We start from the raw sequence: 22,416 nt of genomic DNA on the forward strand, positions 1-22,416 counted from the left end.
ATAAAACTATATAGTCACGCGTAGTTTCCTCGAAATTATTATATTTGATCAAAGTAATTTTCGTGTTACTCCGTGCACTTCTCCGATGATTAATTCCGTTATTCCGGGATTATCAGTTTCTTATAATGGAAACATTTTTGCAACAAGCTTGTCAAATGATTTACGCGTTAAAAAATCGTGTAGGTGGAATGGAAGATGTCTTTAACGTTACCCAAATATTACAGTTATGTACGTAACAGACTGTAGAATATAGTTTTGCTTACTTAGCATGGAAAACGCGAGAAATTTGAAATATTTCAATGTATTTTCTAAAGTAAAAGAAATGATAGACAGAACGTTTCAACCGACGAGAGAAATTCCAATTATTCATGACGGTCAATAATAAGCTTCTCACAATTCTATTATAAGTCTTCCTCGCATTGAATATACGTCATTTGCGCCAAATACATTCTTCCGTAATATGCTTAATAATTGACGTTAGGACAAAATTTAATGGGCCGTCAAATTCAAACCCGGCAGAGACAACATTTCATATGCATCAGCCTAATATATGGTAACGATGCCTCAAGATAATGAGAGAATCACGTGTCTGGTCTTGTCAGGAGGATGATTCATTCGTCGTGTTCGCTCATGGACGAAACATGTCCATGCGAGTATACGTGGAAGGTTGCCAATATATAAAGGGAATACGTAAGGCTCGATTAACGTCACCAGCAATAAAACGTCGTAACGTATCGACAAAGTGATTCGAGTGGAGATGAATCGTTCTCCAATGAGACCATCATCCCTTTCTCTCGTCGTTAAGGAGAGCCTCGAAATTACGGGCAGCAAATGTTCACCGAAAAATCGATGTAAAAATCCATCTCGAAGAAAAATCCTCCAATAACTTCATTCCTGGCCAGCTTTCGACCATTGTTCAGGTATAAGAACAAAGGAAGGAGGACGGCGAGGAGCGAGAAAGAAAAACGACACGAAGATGGAATTACCGTCTGGTCCAGTGGTGCGCGTATATATATTGGGAGCCGGTAGATTTATGTAGGTGCAGGAGGAGAAGGTATTATGGTGGATAAACTAGGAAACCGGTGACCTGACCGGTATACCATCTTGGCTGGTGGAGGTAAATGCCGACAAGGAATCTTTGTTCTATCCGCCGGTTCCAATTACTGTGTCCGTAACTATTATATATTCCACCGAAAATTCATTTAAATTCCTCCAGAGTTTCCGTGAATGTTTTATGTAAATTACGTATCGATAATGAAATTGGAGATTTCGGCACGTTTGTGGGAAATTTAAAAATACGCAGAATATGCAGAAATATATAAAGTATCCCGCGCAGTGTACTTTAAGACCTCGAACTTTTTTTATCTGTGTCCAATTCTCGTTTCAATCGAAAGGAGAATTTTAATTTATAGTATAACGTTGAAACGAGGAAACGCGTTATATCAACTACGATCCTTTCTTTGTTTCTCTAGAATTACGAAATTTTCTAAAGATAGAAATATACGATTCCGACGAAAATGGCTTAAAGAACGGGAAACGATTAATAGGTGAAAAAATAGCCACTTAGTAATATAAATTTGTAATATAAATTAATTTTATTGAATGAAACTATAAATTTGCATGAATATCCGCAGGTCTTACTGTGTGGAATTGCGTAATGGTAACAATTTGCATAACGATCGATCTTCTCTCTGTTCTACTGACACTTCGATCGTCCTTGTAAATAACAACGTGTATCAAGATGGATGGGAAAATTACGATAAGGCGTTATGTCACAGAAACCGTAACGTCGCCAAAGGGTTCACCAGCCTTCGTACGTGGCGAGAACACGCAACAGAAGGAACACAACGAACGGTCGATGCTCGTACAGAAGACGACAGAGAGAAAACCGTCTCTTTCGCCGAAGGGGGTCGAGATTATCGTTCGTGGGCTGGAAAGCCGAGGATAAACCGATGAAGGGTTGTTCTTCCAAGCCAATGGCGCGTGCCTGCTGTTGATCACCCCTTCCACGCTTTATTATTCCGATGCAACCCCGTTAAAACACGCCCCAATAGCCGTTCAGCTGCTGCAGAATCCGGCTACACATAGCGAATGGTGCTCTATTTTTTGGAGAAACAAATCTCTTAACAGAGACGCTGGAATTTTTTTTTCTTTTCTCTCGATCCACTTGGTTGAGTCGTTTATTGGCCGCGCGAACGACCAGACGATTCGAGAGATGCAAAAAAAAAAAGAAGGTCTCTTAAAAAATAGTAATGTTTCGTCGCCGCATACCTGGCTCTGTCTATATATAAAAAGAGGGATAGCAAGGAAAGGATTGTTACGTAATAATGGCGTGAAGCTCTCACAATGAATATTTATTCCTGGATTGTCTGCTGCTAGTCTAGAGAGGTTATCTTCCACGAGGAGTCTGATTATTCCTGTCTACGTATGAATATACAAAGAAGAGACGTCTATTTTATTTTAAGAGACAATTATTCCTATCTTGTTTAACCCGAGTGTGGGCAACTGGATGGCTACTCATCTCTATGTTTGCTGTTTTATTCTCTGGGATCTCTTGTATAATTGAACTACTATTATCCAACAAACATTACAAGTCATGAGTTACAATTTATTACCTAGCATTAGGAAATTCTCCCACATAAGATTAACAAGACTGGCAGTAAAGCAAACGGAATTTTATAAACTACGAATCATCCGACTACCCTATTTCATTTAAGAGTTCGAAATTATAAGGGAAAAGTTTACGACCTATAATCTCTAGCTTAATCGGCTCACCGATATGACTATTTGTTAAATCATAGCGCAAGAAAAGGTCCTAAAGCAACTGTATCGCAAAATCGCTCCAAGTTGTCAAACCAATCCTTAAAGATTAAACTTCTAACTTATACAGATGCTAGATAGCCGTAAAACTTCACTTACATTCTTTATTCAACAATTAATATTCTATATCCTGCGTCCTTTAAAACGAAAGTTACTTCACAAGATGGCTACTTGAGAAACGCATTCTTCCCCTAACAACACTTGTTCTTTCTTCAAAGTTCAAAGTTATACCTGGATGTTTCGAGTAAAACGAAAGTTTGGTTATTACGAGTTCGGTTGAACCACGAAACAACGTTTGCCGCATGTGTTCCATGAAACTATAGTCTTGGTAGTTCACGCGATGCATCGACACCTGGTCGAGAGAGCTGGTGCTCGAATATAACGGCGAGACACGAAATAATCCTGCTGCTTGTATTTCCGCCTATTAATTTGGGTAAGGCGATTGTCTCTCCTTCTTTTCCTCGGTTTTTTCTCGTACACTCGGCCGACAGCCACAGCATGGTAACAGAAGGTAATTCGAGCACGGTTAAACAGGGACCTGAGTAGCAAGAAGTCCCTTATGCTCTCTAAGTACTTAATAAGGTCCGACAAGGGCGTCCCTAGAGCCACTTTAACCGTGTGTTCCCCTTTTGGGATTAAGATTCTTGACATGCCGGAAGAAACGACGGAGAGAAATGCCGATAATCGTTTCCTAAACGTGTCTGTCTTTTTCATTCCCCTCCCGTTCGAGTGGTTAATATTCATTCGAGCGGCTACGATGCGCTTATAGCGTTAGCTTCTAAAGTTTATTAGACGCTGGATACGGGCGAGCGTTGAAGGCTGATGAATTGGTATTTAGACGTGGATTAGAATACGGCGGAAGATGATAGAGAATGTTTGTAGACTGGAATTTTTAAATTTTCAAATTTCCTGGCGAGGGTGAGTCGATACCTGAACTGACGTAAAATATTTGGAGTTTCTCGGCAACGGCTCGGTATTTTCTTTGGGTTAAATTTCTTGGCGAGGGTAGGGCGATATCTAAACTGACGTAAGGAATTCGGAGTTTTTCGGCGAGGATACGGGATTTTCTCTACGTTATAATGTTCGACAACTCGTACCAAATGTCCAGCTGGAAAAATTGTAAAAGTATAAAATACAAATTGTAAAGTATAAATTAAAGAAAGAAAAGAAAAAAGCTCGTACGCATCACATGAATTTCTAAGCTTCCTTATCCTTGACTATTGAATGCGAACAAAACCAAACTAACGTATTTTAATTTGCGAATGTCCAACTTTTCAAACTTTTAAAGCCCTAAATCGCCAAATATCGAAATTTTCGAATCCCCCAAAATACCCTGATCTGCAAATTTTTAAATTTCCCTTCCACTATAAATTATACTCGATAAGATTCCTAGCGGAGCTTTCCTTAAAGTTGGCGGCTTTTGCATCGCATGGAGCGCGATATAAAAATTTTCCTGCTCGTTGCGACGAATGTTTTAATCGCATCTTCAACTGGCGTACACCTAGGACTATCGTGGGGTCCCATCCGGACTGACCGCATTCTCACCCGCGTGACGTCAGCGTCGAAAGAGATCCTCTTTACCATGGAGCTCGTAGAGGAAGCTCATGAATTTGCGCCTGGCTACATGTCGGCTGAACGACCTTAAAAATTCCCGGTGTTCGTTTATGGCCAGCTAATTAGATTTTTATCTTCATTAACGGCCCCCGCCCGGCGAATCCAGTCCCGTGAATCGTTTCTTCGTCGACCACAGTTCACGCATTGCTCCACAGCCTGCGTGTACCGGGTGTCTCGCAATTAATTCTCATCGATTACCAGCTCGTATAACTTTTCAGCTCAATTTTAATGTATATCAATATTCAAGAGATACTTGACACACAAATTTTCCAAATCGTTCTTCCGATCCTTGTTAACGATACTTCGTCTTCGTTTTACGAAAGTTCAAACTTTGTCTTCGGTTAACAAAATTATGCACCTTTAAAATTGGAATTGCAAAAATGGAAACGAAGGAGTGAAATCCGATAAATACTTGATATGGATCGTCGACCTCGCGAAGATACGGATCTCTCACGCGAACTGTCTACACTCTAAAATACGTAATGGTGTTTTCCATATGGAATAAATTCGTTAGAGAAGAGAAAAAGAGATAGTAATGGCGTCAACGTGCTGCAGGATACCGAGATCCGCAACACGCCCCTTCAGAATGCAATAGACCATGAGTGCTACACATGTGTTTAGAAACATGTCTCAAAATCAACAGCAGTCGCTATACAAACGTACTCAGCGAGTCTATTCCTTCCCGTTCCTTTTTTTCTCCACGTAGAAAATTTTCTCTACTTTTAGATCTTCATTTTCTCCTGAATTTATGTTCCTCGGCTTATATAATTTATGCGAGTTTCTCTAGTCAAAAATAATCGTGCATATGCGATATTCCGCTTAGTAAAAATAACAACGTGCGTCAGGTCAAAATCGGAATAGTCACGCAGTTTCCAAAAAGGTGTCAATCGCTACATTCAAATCTTCATCGACGGAAACGAACGTATACGGGCGACTTTCATTCTCACGTCAATGATTTGCATTAAATATTAATTCATATTTTACGCGTCTAACATATTATTAACAAATTCGCCATGGCAAGACCAACGACGTTACGTTTCTTTCAAGATGGAAGGTGCAGGAGTAGAGAGAAGGAGGCAGGTGCGTCGGGCTCTCTCAATTTATTCATGAATTCGTTTAATCGGTTTCTGCGCGTTGCCGGGCTATCTGGTTTTCTAGCTTTTTACGCCAGCCAGTTAATCAACGTTCATTCGTAGAAAATCATGCCGATAACGAGGAGCATAAATTCTTTATTAACCTGGATATATACCGTTCCCCTTTCCTCCCTTCCCGCTCCTATCGCCAAGCGTCCTGCTGTTTCGTACCGACCGACGCTTTAAGGTAACGAAAAACACTGTCTCGATGTTTTGCGCTACTTAAACGAGAGGCGGAGACGAAAACTATTTACAACGACGAGGAGTAACCTTTTAAACCGCCAAATGTCTCGCCACAGGAGCCTGGCCTCTTCTCTCTTTCTCGAGCCACGACTTCCCGATGCTAAGTTATCTTAAATCGGTCGCGATCTAACGCGGTAGAATTTAAACGACGTTCTCTTCGCTCCTCGATCTCGCGAAATCGTGACTCGCGAGAAGAGTACAGAGGAAGAGATACAGAAAGAAAAGAGATCGGTTGGATCGAGTACGCGCTGAGGCAATAAAGATACCACGGCAATTTATAGAATCATTCTTCTAGTCCGTATATCGCTTCGTGGATGGCTCGCGCGCCAACGAGTAGAAATTACATAATCTGCGAACACCAGGCAACAGTAAATTACGGTTTTATCGGTGCTCGTGCTACGAAGGAATTATCTCGAGCTAACTTAGCTACGTTAAATAATCTCGATCTTTTCCCCACCCTTTCGGGCGAGTTCCAACGTCAGGGTACTGGAAGTGGAATAAGAGAGATTCGAGAATTATGTCGCGGCGCGACTCCTTTCGGGTAGAATAAGGTGGAAGTAGAGGAGAATGGAGGCCAGCATTCGCAGGATAATCGATATCGAAGCTTCTTCGTGGTGGAATTCAAATGTTTGGCGTTTGGCTGAATTCCACGTGGAATCGTTGATTTTTCGAGCGAGCTCGAGTAGAATGAGCTCGCGACTGCGATTCGAAGTTAAACAGCTTTGAAGGAACCGTGCCTTCTCTAGTCTTTTCACGCTTGATGGATACTAAAATAATAAACTATCATCGATCCCAAAATCTCTCATCCAACTTCTTTCGAAGATTCTAATTTTTCCAGTCAACGAGCATGGCGAAAATTGTCAATAATCCTCTCGTTCAACCTTCCAATGAAGAAGACTCGTTTTCTTGATGGATTCTAGAATAGCAGACTGCCATCGGCAATCACCTAAAACTTTCAGTGTGTCTCCCTTATCTCCACCAAACCCAACATTTAATTTACTTGAATTCCAGCAGAAAGACATCTCCAATTCCAGCTAGCGAAAATCATCAGGAGCTACAATAATCCTTTGAACCAATCCTCGGGCGAAGAAGTCTCATTTTTTTGCGGGAGTTCGCGTTCTCTTTCATAGAACGCGCAACTCGAGCGTCCTCCGCCGATTCCTAGAAGTTCCTAGAAAGTTATATCGCGGATTTCAGCGAGCTTAACGACCCTCTGGAATTCTTATTGCGGCAATGAAAGCCGCTTAACCAGGATTCTCCTTCTCTCTCTTTCTCTCTTTGTCTGTCTCTCTCTTTTTCTCGATTCTAGGCGATCGAAATACCGCGACGAACGGACAGGATCGCTCTTTTTGTCATAGTACGCTTGCGTTTCGAAGTCGCGGTTTCTGGGAAGAGGGTGGCACGAAACCGGGGCCAGGAATGCGGAGGAAAAGGACGAGACGCTGCTACATATTTATCGTACCGCATCGTCAAAGGCCTCTAGTAACGCAAAACCCAGCTTAGAGACCAGCAACCGGTGCACAAGAAACAGATCAGCCTTATTAATTAATTTAACCGGCCTAAATGAACCCAAAGAACGAGTGATTTCATTCCGACGCGGTCCACTTTGGACGCGTGTGAACTGGGAACATAAAGTTTTTCAGAAGAAGGTACTGAACGCGATCGTATTCGAGAAAGGGCAAAGTACATTAACTCTAGAATTCTCGGATTATTGGAAATTTCGAATCATTTCCCTGGTTACTGTTCCGTATATCGAACCATTGGCTTTCTAATTTTATTATTAGCTCGACACCAGTAATATGGAAGTATTAATAGAAATTTGCTTTACCTTGATGGATCTTTAATTACAAAGGTTTCCGAAGTGATAGGGTTATTAGATGGAAATTAGTGCCACTCAGAAATATTTTAACAGAAATTTCCTTCGCTTTAACAGATCTTGGACTAAAGAATTTTCTAAGCTAGCAGAATTCTACCTGAATTCATTTTGTTAAAAGCCTTCCAATACCGAATTTTTGGTGAAGAGAATTTGTGAGAAAGACTGCTTTCCGTTAATCCATAACAATAGAGATACATTTGTCTCCGTGTCTGTAAAGAAGTCGTAATGTTCTAAAATTTCAGATTGGTTTCGTCGAAAACAAGTACATTTGTTAATTAACTGAAAATATCCAAGTACAATGTTGAGTATATTAACAGCGTTTTTACGATAAGAGTTGAACGAATTAGGTAATTACAAAATGATCTTCTACAAATGATCCCTGATGATATTAATGATGTTAACAACCGACTGCCCCGTAGAACACCACGGAGAATTCTTTCTTTTCCCTCGTACATCCGATACATAGAACCTCGATAAAGGCTCGATACAGCCTGGTAGGTATCCCAGTTAAATTTTTGACACAATCCTCTGGGACAAGGAAGGGAACTAGTTTCCAGCTCGAAGGTCTTCTAGTCTCGAGTTCGTAATCGAGGTAGCCCTCGCCGTACGCTGCTGGCGCATTAATGGTGCGTCTAAAGCAGCCAACGGGAACAAAATGAATTTTCGAAGGCAGAAAAAAGAAAAAAAAGGAATTGTGGTCTCATGAGAGAAAAAGTGAAAGAGAAAGAGAGAGGGAGAGAGAGGAGGGGCGAGAAAAGGGAAGAGAAGAGCAGTCCCGGGGCTGGGCATGGCTTACGACCGCTTCTTGCTAGAAACGCATGAATAATGCAACAATTGGCCGGAGCGAGGACGATCCTTTGTTTTCGCAGGCCCTTCGTTACCAGCCGCCAAATTGCTCGCGAGCTATCCGTCTCGTCCGCTAGTCACCGACCAATTTTCGTGCACAGCGTACACCTCGTCTCCCACCTTCCGTTAACTCACGCCATTCTCTGCCCATTTCACTCTTCTTTTCGCGAAGCAACACCCTCCCATCGTAACCGTGGAACGATTAATAATTATCATGCCAGGCATCCTCATCAAACTATACACAGCTGCGTTTCAGTTAGACGGATAGAACGGTGGACGTACATACACGTAGACGGATAATCTGTTCCACGAAATGAATTAGATTAGCGAAACCTGTCCTAGAATCTAGGAGGATCTAGCCGCACGATAATGCTCGTTACGTGGTTCCGACGGATTTCTGCTTCCGTTTGGACTGCAAACTGATATTATCTACTGGCTAACGAATTCAATAAATACACTCACATTCTCGTCCGAGTCGAAAGAAAGCTACAAAATACGCAATTTTTAGTAAAATGAGTTGAAAATTCAGAAAATATCATGGAACTTGGTTTACCCTCGGTACGTATAGGTAGCAAAGAATAATTTCCATTGCTCTTAAATATACTTGAGGTTTTTTCGTTATGTATTTCCTCGTCTTACGGCGAACGAAATCATGCATGTGAGTGATTGTTTGTTTAAGAATCGATTTAAGACGAAAAGATTTTGAGAAAGCGCGTTTATTAATCGCAAATTATCCAAGCTTAAAGTTATTCGTCTTTGTTATACATTGAACTTCCATTATTTCGAAAATAGTAGGGGAGAAGAATAGGGGAAGAATAGAAACGAGGATTCGTCGGAATTATCTTAATGAAGTGTCACTAATGTCCATTTTGAACGTTTCTCTTTTCTCCGAGAGAGATTTCCTTCGAAGATCCTACATCCCTGGAGACGTCAGGTAGCAGTGTTCCCTAGCGTTCTCAACTACAAGTAAAAAAGAGAACCAAGATTTTCTATGATAAAGTACCCGTGGTATCTTGGAGCGAGGTACAGAGCGGGCCATCGAGGGTCTTTCTTCTTCTCGTTCGGAAGCGAACCGAGCAGAGCTTTGTAAAGTCGGGCGCAACGAGTTTGACAAGAACTGTGCCGGACAGGTGAAGTAATTCGAACCCCATCGTCTATAAATAAGCCAGTCTTTCCGGATCCACGAGCTCGCCATCGATACATCAGCTATGTTCTCCCATAACGAGTAACGAGCATCTTCGTATCTCGATACAAACGATCGCGATAAATTCGTCAAAGATGACAGAATTGTACCATTAACGTATCATAAAATAGAACGAAAAGTTTTAACAACGTACCGAATAAAAGATACTAAGCCAGGATAGATAATGATTTTACAATCGCCGGGCTTTATAAGTGCCGGTTGTAATTTATATTCCTCCGCCATATAATTACTCGAAAGTGCCATTCTATCAAATAAAAAAATTGCTTCCTGCCATTCCGAGCCCTGACCTAAAAATGGGATTCAAGTATGAATATCGCGCTAATAAACGAACAATACCGGACTCGTCGTGAGAAAATGTTTTCGCACAGGTAGAGAGAATTCTTCCTTCTGCGTGTACGAATATATTTTTAGCACAGGTAGGGTACGTTGCGTCTATGAGCGGTAAACACACGCTAAAAATCGACGTTCGAGCGGGTGGAACCGAAAAACGCCCCCTCATCCATCCTGAATTCTCTCTCTGTCTCTCTCTCTCTGTCTGTCTGTCTGTCTCTGTCTGTCTCTCTCTCCCTCCCCTTCCATCTCCATTCTTCGTACATCGACGTTCGGCAAAAGGATCTCCGTTGGTCTCTTGGTATTGGTAAAAACGTCGGTGATGCTGGTACCTGTTTCGATTTACCTGAGAAAGGACTGTTCGCGTTAGAGGGGAACAGAGAGAAGATGGATACACCGTATGGAAAGAGAGACTTCTCGAGGAATACTTTGGTATCGATGTTGCGGCGGATAGAAAAGGACGGACAGTTAACCCTCCAGATCCCCTGTCATTTGCCGCGAGCTTCAAGTCGTGAAGATCTCGAAGGCTTCGTCGTCCAACTATGCTGCGTGCATCTACGATTCTCCACCCACTCATACACGCGTAAATCTCACCAGAGTTGCCAGACTTGTGTTGTGTTACGTTCGATTGTTGTATTGGTGAACGTACTCGGACACAGCACTCACATACCTGCCAGGACTCGCCATACTCTCCCCCGTCTCTGGACGACTCTCACCCTACTTATCCTTTATACCTTTATACCTGGCATGGACGAGCTCCGTGCAACGACGTGGAGATACACGCGTCATTAAATAATCCTGGTCCGACGCTCATCAGGATCTTTACGAGGCGAAATAATATTCGGCCGACCGTCCTGCGGATAGCCGCGCGATATTTTACGTAAGGATCCCCCGGATGCCTTGTCCTTCTTTCTCTCACCTTACAACGATCCTCTCCCACTCTTTATATCTTTGTCTATCGGGTAGGTTCTTCTACCGGGTAGATTCTCGCCAGCGAAAAACTTTTTTCTTTCTTCTGGTCTCGTCATTTTTCTCCGCTCGTCTTCATCTTTTTTCTTCTCCACGTTTTCTGATTTGTTATTGCACGCCAGACTCGCTGTGGCGTATCACGCAAACGCGAGAGATCATGTTTTATTTATGCGTTACTTACGACCGCTCTCACCTACAAAATCTGACCATCTCTGCTCTAGATGCCACTTTAAAACCTGGACACGTTCGCCATGATAATTGCTAGGTTTTAACGAGTTATGTATTGTTGAAGTATGGATAAATGGGACGTTCGACGAGTTAATTAATCTTCAACCTTTCGCCATTCTATTGTTCCTTGTTTTTTCCGAACTCTGCACGAGATTTATTTCCCTGACGATATCTGATATACATAATTGTAACGTTTGTTTCTTACAGAAACCTGGCGACCTAGAGGGGAAGAAGAAAAAATTCGTTGTGCAACCAATCCACCAATAATCGAATCCGAAACACGAGCAATGATTTATCGGCCGACGCAAGGAGCAAACGGAAGTTCAGTGAATCGTGACGGTGGATTTATCGTATGAGTTCTATCTTTGAGCCTGGCGAACGAGGAAACGATCGCGAAGCTTTAAATAATATGTCTGAGAAACAGGAGGGAGGACGGAAACTAGGAGAGAAACTAGGAATATACTTGTTCCTTCTAATGGTTCGTTTTCGAGAAAATGAGCATTAAAATTTTCCTACGGTAACGGACAGCTCGAAAACATCGTCTCGAGTAAGTTTCCTACTTCTGGTTGCTATAAACACAGACCAGAATAGAAGTAATGGCTTCTGCGATAATAAACCATCTTTCTGGCCAAGTAATACACGTTCTCTAGATGTTCAGCCTTGATTTTCAAGATAAACAAGATTTCAAACTCCTCTTGTCTTCGAGAAGTAAGTACTTTCATTGTTCTTCCTGTTCTGAAATCAGTTTCTAACTATGGAATTAAATTCCTTCGAAATTTCTTACATTTCGTGATGAACTGAGAGGTACGAACAATTACGTTCCGAAATATTCGTTGTTCAAAACAGCTTTTTTCCAAGTGAACTTGTTTTGTTTCACGAGAAACATAAATCTAATTGTAAATGGACGCGTCTTCAAGATTTTAACGTGACCTCGTATAATAGGCGGATACACAGTGATTCGTTTCAGACATTTTCTATCGTATTCGGAGCTCTTCGATGAAAGAAATTCTATGACGAATTTCTTCGTAGCATGGTGCAATAGCAAATCAATTTGACGCAATTGTCTACGTATTTAATCGTTTGAACAGTCAGAAATAACTGGAATCATTTAAACAGCCAAGAACAATTTATCGTTTATGATGGAAAAGTGAAATGTTTTAGTGCGTTCTATTAATTCGATCGACCGTATTGAAACAAGGACAATAATCTCGATATTATTCAAGACATCCATTCAATTATTTCCAAATCGACGTATCCTCAACATAGGAATTGCATTTGCAGCGGTGGTGACGGTGTCGCAGGTATTATTCCGCGTTCAGCCGGATGGCATTCCAGGCAGACCGGAAACTCCAATTTCGCGTGTCGCGCCACCTGCCCTCCGATAATTATTCCAAGATCGCTCGCCGGTGTTATCGAGTGTACCCAGGGCGTTAACTTCTATTACGTTCTCGGACTACGATTCAACGGACCATGAGTCTCGAATATCAGCCGCCTTCTAGCGTAGAAATACTTGGTTCGCGTGTTTCACGCGACTCGTGTCCGCAAACAATGCTCGATCTTCGTGGATCTTTCCAATTAAGCGGGCTGAAGGGGCTCGTCTCGATCAGGTGCAAAGAAAGAGAGGGATGCACGAGACCTTGCTCGTGTTCCTTTCTTCTTTTCCTCGTTGGTCGAAGAGCAGCAATCAGAAAAGGGAAGTCACAAAGTTCTCGAGAAATCTCCTCGAACACGGTCGGTCTTCATCCGTCTATGCTCGTCGTTTCTTTCTCATTTCGTTTCTTTCTTTGGCCTCCTTCTTCGCGTTTCCTCTTCCAATTTCTCGATACGAGCTGGCGACATTCGTTGGCTCTTTTCCGAGAAGGATAATAATTCTGCAATTTCGGAGACACGCGGCTTCGAACCAACAGTCGTCTGAGTCTACGTCTTTTTTTTTTCCTTTGGCGACTAATTCCGCAGGTGTACACGCTCCGAGCATAAGCAGTTATCGTCGCCGACGACGATTTGCGCTCGGGGTCTCCTCCTCACGAGGCAGTCGCGCCTGTCTGCTTCTATATTAGCGGCTTCACGCTGTTGCCTGCACGCTTGTCTGCGTGCGAACAAACGAAAGGGCGAAAAGACGGCGAAGGACGAAGCGGAGAGGAGCGCAAGACTCGGGGATGCTCGCTTAGAAACGTGTTTAAGGAGCGGCGCGATGTAGGAAGGAAAGAAAGAGTGTAAGTATGGCGTGCTGTAACAAAACACAGTCTAGAAGCAGACCAAAGCCTCTACCAGCCTAGGACAACAAAGGCCCCCGGGACTTGCCTCCCGATCACGTCCCGCGGCTCTATATTGCTTTGCCTCCTCCTTTTTATCCTTCTTTCTTTCCACTCCACGTTCACTCCATTCCACGCTCATTCCATTTTTCGTTTCTCCATTCTTCCCTTTCTTCTCGCGAGGTAGAACCGCTGAATTTGTCGCTGAATTTTTTATCGCCACGATCTCCAGGCGATCTCGAGCTCTTTTGTTGCATTATGAAACAGTCGAGTACGGAAAATTTCGAGTTACCGTTTGTTCCAAGAAGGCTTATTCGTTCTTTTATTTTTTTCTTTGTGATCGATGAAAAGAAAGAAAGCAATTCGTTTCGAGAACAAGAAATCAACCGGTGATTACAAAGCCTCGTATCGTAACTGAAAAACCATCTGACCGTCATTTGATACCGCGGAACGGTATCCAGGCGAAAAAATGGCGTGGACGAAACAAGATCAAGGGCGAGACAAAGGAACGTTTAATTACTAAACGCGAAAGACGCTCGGCCCCGCGGATGCATTATACGGATTCCTGCGGCCCGAAAAAGAAGCGACCGGTTCACCAGACCGATATATGTATACGCACACCGCGAGTGGTCCATTAACAATAATTTCGACAGTGAATCGGTCCGGGAGGGTCCTTCTCGCTCCGCGCCGTACACTAAGAGATAAAGAGGGAGCAAGAGAGAAAGAGACACGCCTGAAGGAGGAATCCTTTCTCGGTAGAAAGGAAACGGGGGAAAAAAGGAGGAAGGAAGGGAACACGGGCGTGCAAACCCGTTTGGCCGTTAGCAGACTCCTTCAGACAAGCACACGCTCTACCTCGCTCCGACGCAGGACGATCGTTTGCCGCGCTCACGGCTAAAAGTCTGAGCTGCTCTTTTGCTCCTGGCAGCTTGTACACTGACCTATATTCGATGGAACCGGGTCTGGAGACTCCCAGCAACCAACCATCGGAGACCCACTAGCCCGAAGAAGTCCACGGATCGATGTGTGTGTGTATGTATACGTATGTGTCTGTACCGCTTCTTATATGTATACGAACATACAAAGATATATAGACAAGGAGACGTCTTTACTCTTCTCTCTATATCGATCGTCATTTTACCATACTAGGTGATCTATAAATGCATGTCAATATTTCAGAGCGCCGATCTATACATTGAAGTAAGCAGAAAGTGTTACATAGTCATATATCATACGTATCCTAGTTTTCAAGTTGTAGATCATCAAAGAAAATATTGAAAAGTGCCTTCGGTGCTTCGTGCCTCGGTAAACTTTACTATACACCTTGGTACTAACTGTATAAATAGCTGAAGTATATATGACATTATCTAAACTTCGCAAAGGATATCGATCGATACGAATCGGACAGAATTTCAAACAGTCGGTATCATAGTTCCGTATTACTGTTTTACACCCCATATGGCGTATAGTTTTTAGCCAAGTGTTTTTTAGAGAGGAAAATACATCTATATCTATCGGGCCCCGAAGCCGCTATTTTCCAGTTTACGCGTCCGGTACGTGCTCCGTTGCGTCGAATGATGCAGTTAGATCGATGCAGCCTGCACACTGCACACTCGGCCCGGTCAAGCAGAAGCTATTTATGTGCCCGGTGCTTCTGAATCTTTTAGCGTGTGACGCACTTCGGGGACTATCTGGCGCACGATAATCGATCCCACCGTTCGCGGAGATGAGATCTGCTGATCGGTGAACTTGCTCCGTAGGCACACGTGGGCGTAGCCGACGTTTCAGGTGGTCGGTGTCACGTTCCTGATGCTTGAGACCCAGCGTACACCTCTCCGTTACCAAGCAGCGTTTTTCATTTTTCCAGCATCGAGAAATGGAAGGAAACGTTTTTCTCCCACTTTAATGGTTTTCAGTTTCGTGTGAGTTTAATGACAAAGCGCAAACAGTTATACATATGTGCTTTTTAGATCGTAATATAAGCGACTTTGCGTATTTCTGCTAAATCGTGGAAATGACGCACAAGTCGCACAGATATTCCGGTTTTAACATTTACGACCGAGGAAAATGTTCATGGGAACGATTTGCGCCGTTTCCGTGTAACGAGCATGAAAAGCAGTTGACATTCCTGCAATTTTTAAGCATACTCGTGGTACCTCTTGGAGGAATTGTAACTCTACTTTACGCAGAAGTGCATTCTCCGATTTTTCCATGACTAGTATTACAATTGAAATTTCGAAATATTCTTGAAATTAAAAAAGAAAGTGTTCCTTTTTTTGGAGGTACGTATAACGATTTCTTCTCAGCCTTCTTTATGATTGGAATTCCCAAATAAAATCCTCGCAACTTTTTATAAAAACTCTAACATACCTGAAAAATCCATCTTCTAATTTCTACTGGATTTTTTTGAGTGATGTGTTTTATAAAAATTGTTCCACACGTTACACGCGCATCTCGCGACATTCTTTCAACCTTTTCTTAGTATTGAAATTTCTAAGCAATGCTTTAGGAATCTTTTATCAAAATTGTATCCCGTTTTAAAAGTGTATCATCTGAATTTTTCTACATTTTCCTATACTTGAGAACATTTTATGAGAATTGTATCATATTTTAGAAGTATGTTCTCCAATTTTATGATAGAAAAGTAAAGAAACATTTTACATCAGAACGTCAATAGCTCAAGTGGGAAAACAGATGGTAAAGTGTATTTTGAGCAAGATGGTCGAGTATTTCTACCCAACAGGCATCGGCAATTTCCCGACTCGATCCCGTGACGAATAGAAGTTTTCATTTTTGCTTTTCCTGTCGCGCGGCCCGGGATACTCGAAACGACCGGATATATCCTGCCACGGATCTGGGTTAAGCGAGGATCATCCCAGTCATGCTCCTTATAACTTGGATTGAAACATCCCGCCACGAAACTTAATCGATTTCACGGTTTGTACACCGAGATGAGACATCTTGAATCTCGCTCCGGTCGAGATTCTCTATACCGACTTGTTCTCGTGATTCTGATCGTGATATCTTGGCTATTAAGTACTTTCAAAACTAAAGGATGCTAAATCATTCTGGTAAACTTATTCGAGCATTTAAAAATTGTTCGTCCTTTATAAAAATCGTAAGTAATAAACGTAAGCACACGCCATAAGCAATTTAACAATTACGTTTTATTAACATTAAAACTATCAGAATGATCAAAATGATTTTATCATCAGAATGAGATTATCATAGAAATAATAATAAATTATTCTTTAGAAATTTTATAAATATACAAAGGCGCATTATCGACGATATAAAGGATTACTAGTATATTACAATAAGATCCATACATCTGGATAACGAGGAATTTATATAATTACAGTTCATACAATAGAAACAGGTTTTTTCATTTAACAAGAGTTTCAATACAACTTCATTTAGTTGCGCTTCAATTGAAATTTCGTCCAAATAAATGGCTTTCATAGAAACGGATTTTTATTGTATACGGATAAAGATTTATTTCCCCCTCGCATTATCCATCTTTTTCATCATAAAGTCTTTGACGATAGTCTCGTGGTTTAAACTTTAGTAATACTACCGGTACACGAAACTAAAGATATTCGCGTGGAAAACATATATCTGTGGAATAAACCGAGGGAGTATCTCTAACATGAGCCATATCGAAACGTAGATTCCATAAATATGCAAAATTTCATTTGCATTCGCAGCTCGAATGCTCCAACGTACGCGTGGGCAGACAGCTATGAAATTTCGGAATGACTCTATTAAATTGATCGGTTACCAGGTTACGATTTTATCTGGTCCAATTATCCAAGCAAAGTTTACGCGCGTGTATAATCCCAGTCGCGTTACCATCGAGTGATTTTCACTTTCCACGAGTCGATCCACTGTGATGTCGCGATGAACGATGATCAATCGTTTAAGGTTCGCGTAGGTGCTTTACGTTGTGGCATTGAAAAACGATCGATAATTGGCAATACACAGTACGACAGGCACCGGAAAGTTCCGATTAAGTTCGCGCGATTATCACGGTCGATAGTAATATAGTTGCACTTTAATGCGTGCTCCGTTATTTGCATGATTATAGGTGTACGCGATTATAAAGCGTGCGCGAACGGTGGGTACGCGATCGAGATAAGTGAAGGGTTGGCCGGTGATAAACACGCTCGTGATTGATATCGAAACACGCGTAAAGATGTCGATTAAAGAAGCTCGATATCACGTTGCCTGACAGTAGAAAAAAGGAAATGACGCACAAATTACGCGTGAACGTTTTAATATCGTTGAGCCAGTGCTGTATGCAAATATAGTTCGTTTCGGTGTTTCGCAAATGTCAGTGAACCTGAGTGTATACGCGAAAACGAATATACTGTCTTTGAAAGAACTCGCTCGCACGGCGCGTGTAACGAGCGTGCTGTAAACCGATTTGCATATCGAATAGAAAGCGAACGAATAAATCAGAGCGGAGCGTTCAAGTTGATTTTCTTGCATCATCACGCCGCGTCGTAGCGAATAAACGCGCGACTCTGCAAATATATACTACCGTTGCCGCGACAAAACTCGTTGAATTATCGAGAAATTATGTAGTTGAAGTAGTACGAGGAACTAAAAACTTCTTCCAACGAAACTTTCAGCCGAGGGAACCGAACTAAACTTTTGCCACAATCACGCGACCAAACAATCTTCCAGGTTAAAAAGTACACGCCTGCGGAACTTGGTTCGATTGGAAGCACACGACGTGGAATAATTAAAAACTTTCGTGGTCGTTCTTCTAAACGAGAATAACTTGGTTTTATCGTAATCGGCCTCTTCACGGTGCGTAACATTATTACGATCTTTGGGAATCGAGCTTGGCGAACAAAACATGGTCCAGTTTCCTGCTTCTTACGCATCACATCCGTTTTCATCGACGATTCAGAGCAGAACACAGAGAAAGAGAGAGAGAGAGAGAGATGTAAGAGAGAGAGCGAGCGAAGTGGGAGAGAGGAGACATAAAGAAAAACTGTGAGAAAGACTAGGTTAATAACGAACCTTCCAAAGAGGCTCGATTCCATTTTCCACCCCATCATCTCGTGTCTGCCTCATTAGCACTTCTGACCGTCGAATGAGAGAAAGAGAAGAAAAGAGGGAGAAGGTGTGGAAGCGGCGTCGCTGAGAAAGGCAAGCCAAACCCAGCTGAATACAGCTGCAAATGAGGGGCATCAACGATGCTGCGGTGGTCGCTTGTACCCCTAGCTATAGCTGCTTCCCTCTATGAAAGATGCAGAAGCGCTAAATGAAGAGCCTGGTCACTGGAATAGCGTTGGATATCAGGGACGATGTGAAACAGGCCGAGATGTGACGAGCTTTGATCAGACCATACCGTCCATCTTTCATTTTCTTACTCTGGCTGTTCGTTCTTGTCGCATTCACAATTCTTTCTGGCGTGAACCACCACAGCCGGAATAAATTAGGTGACTTTCCCTCCTCTCCTTTCTCGGTGAACTAGTTTTCTGGAATTCTTCCTTCGACGCGTTAAAAGTATAATATTTCCTCTTCTTTTTCGTACTAATCTCTAGATGATAAATTGACGCGGATCTAACGTTCGATAGATTTACGATTAACATTCGATTTACATATATTATAGATTATATGCTATTACGTAAGTCACGCGTAAGGTACCCGTACCGATGGTATAAATTATAACGAGATTAGCAGTCGGTAATCGTAGCATGGAAAATAGAATTCGTTTCGATCGACGAGCACCGAGGTTGATGGAAAGCTGGTATGGCCGGGGGAAAGGTGTGCGAGCGTAGTGTAGCGCAACGTTACGCAATACTCGGACGAAATATTAAAGAGAGGTATTTGCAAACGAACGTCGCGACTATCTTCCTTTTTACGGTGGTCCGTGTGTTTCGTGTAATTTTATATGAAACAGTTTATATCCGTTGATATTGCTTCCTGAAATTTTCCTACGTGGCGTCACGTTGTGCAACATCCATCACACCCCTTGTATTCGAAAGACATAAAGGTGGATAGAAACGTCGTCGAGGGATTCAATAAACGTAAATTTCAATGACACGACGAACAACTTCCAGCTTTCTGATGCATGTTTGCCATGTTTCACAGAGATAACGTTACGAACTGTGTATAAGTAAGTTTGAACATTCGGGATTGTACATAATGCCTCTAAAGATATTTCATTGAAAGTTTCTAAATTTCTGAAAAATTTCGATATCGGTGGTGAAAGATAACAGAAAGTCAAACACTTTTCGTCCCCACGGCGATAATAGATAAGCTCGAGTGTTCGAATTACTCAGCATCGACGTTCTCCTCGTTGTACGTGTACAGTGTACACAGATGGCATGCAGATTACTCGCGTCCTTAACTCGTGTTAAGCTTTATTAAAAAAGTATGGAACCGATTCTTATATTCGTTGAATATAAAAAAAATTATTTCTTTTGTAGAAAAATGATTCTTAGGAGAATTATTCAATTCGAGTTTCCAGAATCAGAACACTAAACTACCCCGAAAGACTCCGTACCTTTATTACGAAATGCCACCAAAAACCTTGACCTTGATACAAACTAGAATACTTCATCCCTTCCACGCCTCGTATACACAAGCCCCTTCAAGTCTACTCCTGTAATAATGATACCCACTGCTTATCACCATCCAAGCAACAGTGATATCAAAAACCTTGACCTCCGTCTGAAGTGGTCCTTTCCTTTCTAGTTTCTTCGAACCTACCACAATGACCATGCTAGTGAACTCTTATCTTACCAAAGCAACCATTTTAAATTTCCTCAATTTATACTATTCATTCTATTGTCCAAGTCACCCCATTCTAATAAGAACAAAGCAAAATGTCGTACGACTTTCAATACTTCGCTTCTAAAAGCAAATAAAATTCATCTTTCTCTCAATTCCAAGGCACAACTCGCAGAAATAATTGACTTACCGGATTGTTAGTGAGTGCCGAGGTAGACGCAGCGGTAGGATGATGATCGTAATCCAGGTAATCGTCCCGACTCCTCTCCGTGTCGTCCCTGTCGTCCCTAATGTCCCGGATGTCTCGAAAGTCCCTAAGATCTCGAGGGTCCCTGATATCGCGTAGGTCCCGAAAGTCGCGGAGGTCGCGTTCTCGGAGGTCGCGTTCTCGGAGGTCGCAACGGCTCACGTGGTCCCGTTCACCGCGAAGCTGCCTCGACATCGCCGTCGGCTCCTCCTCCTGCGAGTCGAGCAGCAGCTGCTCGGCTCCACCGCCGCCTCCTCCACCACCGCCACCGCCACCTCCAACACCACCTCCGCGTCGGGCGGGATAACGCAGGAGGTCACACCATCCTATATCCTCCTCCGCCCCTCCGGCGACCTCGCCGCGGGGCAACCGAGCCGTGCCTGGGGCCCTCACGACCGATCTGCCTCGAACCTCCTGCCCCCGCGGCCCCCCGGGGGGCTCCGCCACATCACACCCAAACGCTACGCTTCTTGGACCCCTCACGACCTAACTCTTCTGCTTCCACTACGCACCACCCTCTTCTTCTCTTATATTTTCTCTTATATATCTTCTCTTCGCTTCTAGTTTCTTTTCCTTTCTCGGTTTTATTTTCACTTTTAGCTTCTTCCCTTCGGCTCGATTTTAGTAGGTTATCGTCTTCGCTGAGTTTGTCTTCTCTGACACGGAATTTGATCGACTAAAGACGACAGAACGACGATGGATCAGCGGATGTAGCGAGAGAGTGGCGGCTGAAGGTGACGCGTTTGGCGAAACGCTTCGAGTGTCTGTAAACAGAGGGTGAAGGGTTAGCACGATCCATTCAAATGTGATTGAAGCTCCGAGATTTTTGATAGATTTCCTTTCTTACTTGGGATTTGACTATCGTTAGTGAATGTCACGAATGGATTTCAGGAAATTATATTTGGTTGGTTTCTGCTCTTTTTGCTCAAGTTATAGCGGGTGTAGAGAATGTAATTTTATTTGAACTAGTTAAAAAGTTGTAACGATGATACGTTTACGCTACATTGTATGTATATCGGTCAAAGGTTGATGGAACAGATTAACGGTTGAAATAGCTCGTCGTACGAAAATATCCGTGGATATGTTGTTACATACACATACACATACACACACATACACACGCACGAAGAGACTATTCGATAAAGGAACCTAAGAGATTCCACAGACTTTGTTATATGATATAACGCTACTGTAACTACGTAAGATGTAAATTCAATTTCCACACCGTTACCATACGTCGCGATGGATAATTCAATTTAAATTTAGTGAGCCAAGCTATTTTGACACAATGACACGTGTTCCTCTATTGTTCTGCTGTGTGCTCTAATCAACGTTTCGCTAGAGGTTTACATTTCTTGCCTGGGTGGACTAATTATTACTTCCGCAACAATAGAAATTTCATTCAAACTTGTATACAAAATCATTTAAATATTACACACAGATTATCACTAGATTTGAATATAAAATTTTTTTCGATATTTTCTTACTTGTGTTTTAGGTAACATTATATAGAAAAATTCAATGAAAAGTATCCACACTAGTCAAGAAATAATTTTCTTTTGCAACACGATTAAACGTTAAGTCAATCAACAATGTCATAAAGTTTCTCGCAAACTACCACAAACTCGATCAAACTGTTAGCATGGCGATGGTTGGAACAATAGCAAGGTCAGCCTCGATTCGTTAAATCGATGATCATTAATTAACGCGTCACCGGCGGAAGACGGCGGACCGATGATAGTGATAACACGGAACTCCTCTCTGCCAAGGTCAGACTCGACCATTCGGAAGTTATGGCTGCTCTGAACCGTTACCTTGAGAGGCTAGCGCAGAAAGTGACGTGTCTCCGACCTACGGGAACCTTATACACCCTTGTCGAAACACGGAAGAGAATGTAGCGGTGC

The 22,416-nt window shown here is 42.4% G+C and overlaps 1 protein-coding gene across 1 annotated transcript in view; it reads right to left on the reverse strand.

Moving 5' to 3' along the window:
* The window catches only part of LOC122574042 (nuclear receptor coactivator 5-like), a 45,901-nt gene that overhangs the window by 22,549 nt on the left and 936 nt on the right, over positions 1-22,416 (reverse strand). Inside the window, exon 2 of the mRNA XM_043741128.1 lies at positions 20,456-21,276. Coding sequence (XP_043597063.1) covers positions 20,456-20,707 — 252 coding nt within the window. The 5' untranslated portion in view covers positions 20,708-21,276. The remainder of the gene's footprint in view (positions 1-20,455; positions 21,277-22,416) is intronic.

Source organism: Bombus pyrosoma, linkage group LG13, assembly GCF_014825855.1.
Source record: "Bombus pyrosoma isolate SC7728 linkage group LG13, ASM1482585v1, whole genome shotgun sequence".
NCBI classification, from domain to species: domain Eukaryota; kingdom Metazoa; phylum Arthropoda; class Insecta; order Hymenoptera; family Apidae; genus Bombus; species Bombus pyrosoma.